Source organism: Alligator sinensis, unplaced genomic scaffold (genome assembly GCF_000455745.1).
Source record: "Alligator sinensis unplaced genomic scaffold, ASM45574v1 scaffold404_1, whole genome shotgun sequence".
NCBI classification, from domain to species: domain Eukaryota; kingdom Metazoa; phylum Chordata; order Crocodylia; family Alligatoridae; genus Alligator; species Alligator sinensis.
The window spans coordinates 3,366,579-3,374,318 of record NW_005841839.1 but is presented as its reverse complement, the minus strand read 5'-3'; the positions used below and the strand labels follow the sequence as shown (position 1 = coordinate 3,374,318).

The following is a 7,740-nucleotide window of genomic DNA, read 5'->3' as shown; positions in this document are numbered from 1 at the left end:
GATGGGCAGTTGCCTAGTTCTTACATAATAAAGGGCTTAGTCAGTCTATCTGTCTGTAACGCTCTTGGAGTACTCTGATTGGTTAGTGAAACAACCAATCAGAGTGCGGAACGCTGCCATGACGGAGGGGATGGAGCAGGGGGGCTAGAGCAGCACAGGGTGCTGGTGGAGGGGGATGGAGGGGATGGCAGGGCAAGCCCCCCCGGATGTGGCAGCAGTGCAGGGTGGTGGCGCTCTGTTCTCCTCCCCCGCCTCCATTCTTGATGGACAGTTCACTAGTGTTTAGATAAAGCTCTTGTGACACTTAACTGTTTAACAGAGTGCTCCCATTGATGATGCATCTGCTGTGAAATGAGCCTGTGCTATTAGGACTTGATTGTCAATCAAAATAGCGTCTTTTATTTCTGGAACAGCTACAGTAGATACTACCCTGTGTTCCCTTAACAAAAGTCCTGATCATGTTACTTGCCTGCCCTGTGGACACCTCTACATGAGAACAACTCCTCAAAAAGCACAGAAGCTGTAAACAGCTGTTACTTCTAGGAAAACAAATAATTCCAAAGCTCCCAAAGCTTTAATTTCACTAGACTAGGAACCACTGGGGAGTGTGTATCTTTAAAACAACTAGATCTGATTTTTTTTTCGCATTCCTGTCACTGTGCTCTGTCTTCATTGCTGATTGTAATAAGTTGTTCTCAGTTCTGCCCAGCAGTGACACTGTTTGTTCAGCATTCGGGTTGCAACAGTGTCTCTGACCACAGTATGTTTCTTCCTGTTGCTGATTTGCTCTGACAGAAAGACCAGCAGCTGGGATACTGAGTGGAGAACAGGAGCCGGGGATTGCATCCTCGAGATGACCCTGGTACCTGTTCTTGTCAGTTTCTCTATCCTGGTGAGGAGTGAATGGAGCTAGGTTTATTCTTATCTTTCAGGGTCCACAGTGTGCTCAAAGGCACCTTGGAAAAATAAAGATTTTCTCTTAACAGCTACTTTGTATTTTCCCCTGGGGGTCTCTTTCCTTGACACAGCTCTGTCTGCACGGTGGAGGCAGCTGCCATTGCAGACTGGGCTTTGTGCTCTGAGCCCCGTTGCAGCTGGCTTGTGAACAGCTCGATTCCACATGCATCCCGCTGCTGGGCTGAGCCTTGTACCCTGCCTGCCCGGCAGCTGGACGCATGTGGCGTTGGGCCACTCCCAGGCGGGCTGCAGCGGGTCTCAGGGCACAGAGCCCAACCTGTAACGGCTTCTGCCTCCACCATGCACAGATGGGGGCAGCATGTGTCCCACGGGGCCTCTGCCGGGGTGCGCACAGTGGCAGGAGAACCCCCCACACCCCTGGACTAGCCGCCCCGGGCTTGGTCCTCCTACCACCCACCCACTGGGGCCCCACTCACCTTGCCCTTGCCCCTGCTCCTGCCTCTGTGGTACTCTGTCCCTCACTGTGGGGGCCTCGATCTGGCCCCTGCCCCTTCCCTCCCCAAACAGACTGATCTGCTAGTCTGGGGATGGGGAGTGTGCATGCATGCACACGCATGCTCAGCTCCCCACAGCCTCAGAATGACTCCAAGAGGTTCCGAGATCAACCAGTTGGTGGCCACTGGTGAAGGGAGTGAAGGGAGAAACCTGTATTAACTATAAATGTACTCCCAGGGTTTCTAATAGTGGAGTTACTATGCTGATATCACATTGAATATTGCTTTGAAAGATGGTTGTTTTTCCTGGTGGCCAGTAGTAACAAGATCAGTAAATGCTTAGACATCTGCATTTTGCTGGAAGCCCTCAGGTCTTCAGCCTTGGAGAGTGAACAGCTAAGTTAAAACCTGGCTAAGGCCTGCAACCTTGATAGGATTGTTTTGTGTAATATCACCCTGTGCCCATCTCTGTTACTGGGTTTAGGTTCACCCGGAGAATGAGGACTGGACATGCTTCGAACAGTCTGCATCCCTGGACATCAAGTCATTCTTTGGCTTTGAAAGCACTGTGGAGAAAATAGCGATGAAGCAGTATACTGCCAACATCAAGCGGGTGAGAGATGGGGTCCCCTAGCTCTGTGAAATACAGACCAAATGTTTAAAGCACATTGGAACTGGAGTTGGGGAATGGCCTTAAGTTAACTGGCTATTGAGCTTCAAGGTTGCTGTGACAGTGGATGTAAAGGGTTAGGAGAAACAGCATTTCTGGCAGTTAGAGTAAGGGGGGGACAGTCATGAGGCCTCCTAGGTTCATGGGCAGACTTGTCCAAGATGGGTCTATGGGGAAAGTCACCTAGTCACTCTGCATTTCCGCTTCCTCAGTAAAATAGACGCAATGGAAAGGTTGTTGTGCCCTCACTGCTTCGTTGCACTCTGCCTTGAATCTCAGAAATCACTTGGTGTGACACAGCAAAGGTTAAGTCAGCATCCAGCAGGCAAAGCAATCTGCTCCTTGGAATGTCTCCACATAGAGGTTGGCATGGAATGATTTTTGGATGAGGGTTGTGGATGATACAGGAGTGCTGGGCTCCTCAGAGCCCTGTCCTCACACACGGGAAGGACAGGCTCTGAGTGATCATCAGCCTTGCTTCATTAAAATCTTGGCTCCTGTTTGATTATGGCAGGCTGGTGGCTTCAGGGCCATTTTAGTTTATTAGGGTTGCAGGAGAATGAGGGTCTGGTCTATGCAGGCCTGGTGTCCTATCCCATGGCCTCAAAACAATACTCTATGCTCAAATCTATTTTTAGCTCAGGAAGCCACCTCATTTAGCAACATTTTTCCTCTCTCTATGGAAAGTATTTCATATGCCAACAGAAGTTTTCCTCACAGGCCCTGACAGATAGTTGTTGATTCCTTTCCCCTCTGTTGTCTTCCAGTTGTATTACATAATGATATTAAACATGTAAATGTGCCCCTTTTTCCTTGGACTGAGGGAAGTATTCCCCTCTCATTTATAGCTGGAAAACTGATTTCTCCAGATATCAGAACTCATTTCTCTGCTATTTCTCTCTGTTAATACTTCCAGGGCAAAGAAGTGATTGAGCATTATTTAAAGGAACTGATCTTTCAGGGAATCACATTCATTCCCCGATGGACACCTCCACCCGTGAGCAAGAAGGAGGAGAGGACCCTGACTGTTGGACGTGACCTTAACCTTGCGTCAGAGGAATCCTGTGCTCATGGAACTACCAAAGAGCAGACCTGCAGCTCCTGTCTGCCGGCGGAGGCAGCCAGCCCTGATGGTATGTTTCATAGTTTCATAGCTGGTAGGGTCGGAAGGGACCTGAGCAGATCATCAAGTTTGACCCCCTGCCATGGCAGGAAAAAGTACTGGGGTCAAACAACCCCAGGAAGGGGTTCGTCTAAAACCTATGTAACTTCACCAGGCAGGAGTATAAGCCTGGGTGACCTGGGTAGAGCAGTGTAAGTAACAGGTTCACAGCAGTTTCAGATAATCAACATTTTCCAATATGAAATGTCAGATTTTTGTTTTGTGACTGACAAAAGACTTGGCTTCACTCAATACAGTGTTTCTTTTTGATTTTGTGCTTTTAAAGCATTGAAGGAAATTTAGAAACAAGAAGGCATTTTTAATTAAAAAATCAAAATATTTTGATCTGAAACATTACAACAAAATGTTTTGACTTTTTCAGGAATTCCTTCTCCGCCCCCAGCCCCTTGGCCTAGTATAAAAAATATAAGCTTGTGAAATGCTTGTGTTACCAAATCTGCATTTTTCTCCAGAGATGTTATAGACCATTTTTTTTTATCTGCATGTGGTACTTTTGCTGGGATTCACAGATGACACTAAGATGTGGGGGGAAGTGGGCATGCTAGAAGGGAGGAATAGGCTGCAATTGGACCTGGACAGGTTACAGGGGTGGGCGGATGAGAACAGGATGCATTTCAACACTGACAAGTGCAGGGTACTGCGCCTGGGGAGGAAGAACCAGCAGCAGACCTACAGGCTGGGGAACTCCCTTCTCGTCAGTGCAGAGGCAGAAAAGGATCGTGGAGTCATTATTGATGCCAAAATGAACATGGGCCAACCAGTGTGGGGACGCGGTCAGGAAGGCCATCTACACCTTGTCATGCATCCACAGATGCATCTCAAGCAGGTCCAAGGAGGTGATCCTCCCCCTCTATGCGACACTGGTCAGACCGCAGTTGGAGTACTGCATCCATTTCTGGGCGCCGCACTTCAGGAGGGATGTGGACAGCATTGAGAGGGTTCAGAGGAGGGCCACCTGCATGATCGGGGGCAGCAAGGCAGGCCCTACGAGGAAAGGCTCAGGGACCTGAACCTGTTCAGCCTCCACAAGAGAAGGCTGAGGGGGGATCTGGTGGCTGTTTACAAACTAGTTGGAGGGGACCAGCAGGCACTGGGGGAGTCCCTGTTCCCTCGAGCACTCCCAGGAGTGACAAGAAATAACGGTCACAAGCTGGCAGAGGGTAGATTCAGGCTAGACATCAGGAGGCGCTACTTCATTGTCAGGGCGGCTAGGATCTGGAACCAACTTCCAAGAGAAGTGGTGCTGGCTCCTACCCTGGGGGTCTTTAGAAGGAGGCTGGATGAACACCTCGCCGGGGTCGTTTGACCCCAGTACTCTTTCCTGCCCAGACAGGTGGTCAGACTTGATGATCTGCTCAGGTCCCTTCCAACCCTACCAGCTATGAAACTATGGATGCTTCTGGCACTTAACTCTTGAACCTGTCTCATTCTGATGTAAGGAGATACTCCTGTCCACTGTGATAGCTATGGGGAGAGCCAAGGGAAGTGAGACAGTCAAGTGTGTCAGTGCAGTAGCAGGAGTTCTACCACATTTTAATTCAGGATCCCTGTTCCTCATGATTGAAGCTGTTTCCAGGAGCCTAGAGAACAAGGCCAGAACTGGGACTCCTTCATCCTTTCCTGCTTTATTACAGAGCTTTTTTGTTACCTGAGTTTGACTCACCTGTGAAATGTGTCAAATATTGTTCCTTATCCAGCAGGTAAACAAGGCATAATTAACATTGATGGAAGGCTTTGAGGCTTTTGGGTAGAAGGTGCTATAGGAGTGGAAAAGCTGACGTAACAACAAGGGTATCCTCATATTGGCTTCCTTTTTTCACACATCTCTAATCTTGAACTGTTGCTTCTAGCTTCCCTGCTTCCTTTCCCTTGGTGGGTGTACTCCATGGCCTGCCACCTCTCAATGCTGCAGGGCTATGACTTTTTTTTTTTAGATCAAGTTCTTCAGTAGTGAGAGGAGCAGCATTGTCCTCATTCTGCAGTACTGTAGTCTATTGTATCCAGAGCCAGAAATATTCTGCCTGATGTGGAGCTTGCCCAAGAGAGGCACCTCTCCATCTCTCCTCTTTCCTTTCTCTTCTGTCCTCACATGCCTCCAGCACAGCTGCATGCCTGTGATGCTACCCTGTTGGTACAGTGTTCCATTTGCTAGCTTCTGCACACTCATGCCTCCAACTACACATCTGTCTCTGTCTCCTAACACTAGCAGATGCAACCCCCTTGTCCTTTGTCTGTGCTCTGAAGTGACCTTGGGCTGCCTGGTCATACAAGATGTTTATGGCAAAGATCCTTTGCACATTATGAAGGAGCCTCTAAAGTTGTTCACTTTTTTTCCCCTGGTGCCATCTATGGAATAGTATTTCAGCAGCTTCTAAACTGCCCATTGCCTACTCTTTGTGTAAGAACAGTTGTGGGAGTTTTTTAAAGAGTCCATGGGACTTGGGTTCCCAGATCTCATTGAAATCTACTGTGAGCTGGGCATCTGACTCTCCAGGGCTGTCCTTTTAAAACCCCAGCCAGCCAGAACCCCGACAGCTTTGGAACATTGGCAGTGGAAGGCTGGGGCTAACGGGGCTTAGCGCCCCCCCGTCGCGCCCCCCCCCCCCCCCCCCCCCCAACATGGGGTAGCAGGTAGGGCTGCAGGGCAGCCTGGGTGTGGGCTCGGGGTGGCTGCAGCGGGGGGGTTGGTGGGGGGTCTTAGCGCGGCAGGCAAGTCTCAGTCTATGAAGAGGAAGTGGGGGGTATGTGGGGGTGGGGCAGATCGAGGCCTCCACAGTGAGAGAGGGAATGGGGCAGGGGCTGGGGTGAACAGGGCCCCAGGACGGGTCATGGGACTTTTTGAGCCCTGGGTGGCTCATCCATGGGCGTGGGGGGGCTCCTGCCAATGCGTGCACCCTGGAGGAGGCATGGGGGGGAGAGGGGGGCACATGCCCCCTGGATTTGTGTATGGGGCAGAGGTGGGCTGCCACTGTGGGTTGCACTCCATGCCCCGCTGCCTTTGCTGCTGCTGTAGGAGCTGCATGACGCCATGTACCTGCTGCCGCCAGGTTGGTAGGGGACGCAGCACAGCACAGGGGCAGCAGGTGCCCCAAGGCGGTGGCAGCAGGGCGCAGAGCCCAGCCCACAATGGCAGGCCACCTCTGCCCTACGTTCAAACCCAGAGCGCACATGCCTCCCCCCTGTGTCCCTTGGGGTGCACAAAGTGGTGGGAGCTCCCCTGTACCCCTGTACAAGCCTCCCGGGGCTCCAGTCATCCAATGACCTGCCTCTGTCCCACTCCCTCCCTCGCTCACTATGGGGTCCTTGATCTGCGCCCGCCTCTTCCCCTCCACAGACTTACCTCCTTGGGAAGCGGTGTGCATGCACGCTCAGCCCCCCCTCCCGCCACCAATATTTTCTCCCCCCGCCTATGGTTTGGGATAAGATTAGGAATTAAAAGGGTCATTGTCACCACTGAATGCAGGATAAATGACCCCACTGTGATGGCTAGAATAGCTAGAATTACTGCCTGAGCCTCTGGCTCTTACTTATAATTGCAGTATTTCCAGTCACTCCTCTGGACACGCTTTTCCAAATCAAGATGGCAGATAGACTACTGCGGTGAGGGTGAGGGTTTCTCTCAATATTCTCAGTTTGAACTTTGAGTAACTTGGTGTATGGAAAAGCTGGTACATCCTCAAAGGCCTCCCTTTCTGCCAGGTGACCTTCTTTTGAACTGCTGTTTTCCTTCTCTCCAGCTGACAAACTGGATGCTGATTACATTGAGCGGTACCTGGGACAGCTAACTCCAATGCAGGAAAGCTGTTTGATCCGACTGCGTCAGTGGCTGCAGGAAACGCACAAAGGAAAGGTAAGAAGCCAGAGGTAGAGCTTTTCATCTGGATGCATCAACAGAGGTCTCCAGAAAACTCCAGAGCCATCTGTGGTGCTCTGGTCCAGTTGCTTGAATCACACAATGCGCACACACACAAAAATATAATCGTAGGCAAAATGCTGCTATTAAAAGTCTGTTGTTACTTTAATAAGTTTTAGCCTGAACTTTGGGACTACGCTGTAGAACCTGCATGACCTCAAAGCATTGCCCTTCATGTCAGTCTAATTAGATATGTGTGTCCTATTGAACTGATTTTGCGTAAGACATAGCTGTTTTAGGCCCATCTACATAACCTACATCTGCTGTGTTACTTACAGTTAGCGTTAGTTGTGTGCATGCTGTCTCCATCACACAAAGTAGGTATTATAAGCCAGTAGCCAGCTGCTTCTTCTGAAAAGAGCTGGGTCTCATCCTATCTAAGTCTCTTGTGAAAATCCTGTATTTCAAACCTGATGCAGAATGCTCTATGTACTTGAGTAGGGACTGTCTGCCTGTCTGTTTTGTGGGAATAAATGACACTTGAACCTAAAAGTGCCCTGAATAAGGGAATCCAGAAGTTCCTGAATGTGATCTGCCACTGGAGCCAGGCTGTAGCACAAAC

At 50.1% G+C, this 7,740-nt stretch overlaps 1 protein-coding gene across 1 annotated transcript in view; it reads left to right on the top strand.

Annotated features, from left to right (window-relative positions):
• Positions 1 to 7,740, top strand: part of SEC14L5 (SEC14 like lipid binding 5) — a 49,077-nt gene that overhangs the window by 23,581 nt on the left and 17,756 nt on the right. Inside the window, exons 4-6 of the mRNA XM_006015550.2 lie at positions 1,897 to 2,025; positions 2,999 to 3,215; positions 7,003 to 7,115. Coding sequence (XP_006015612.1) covers positions 1,897 to 2,025; positions 2,999 to 3,215; positions 7,003 to 7,115 — 459 coding nt within the window. The remainder of the gene's footprint in view (positions 1 to 1,896; positions 2,026 to 2,998; positions 3,216 to 7,002; positions 7,116 to 7,740) is intronic.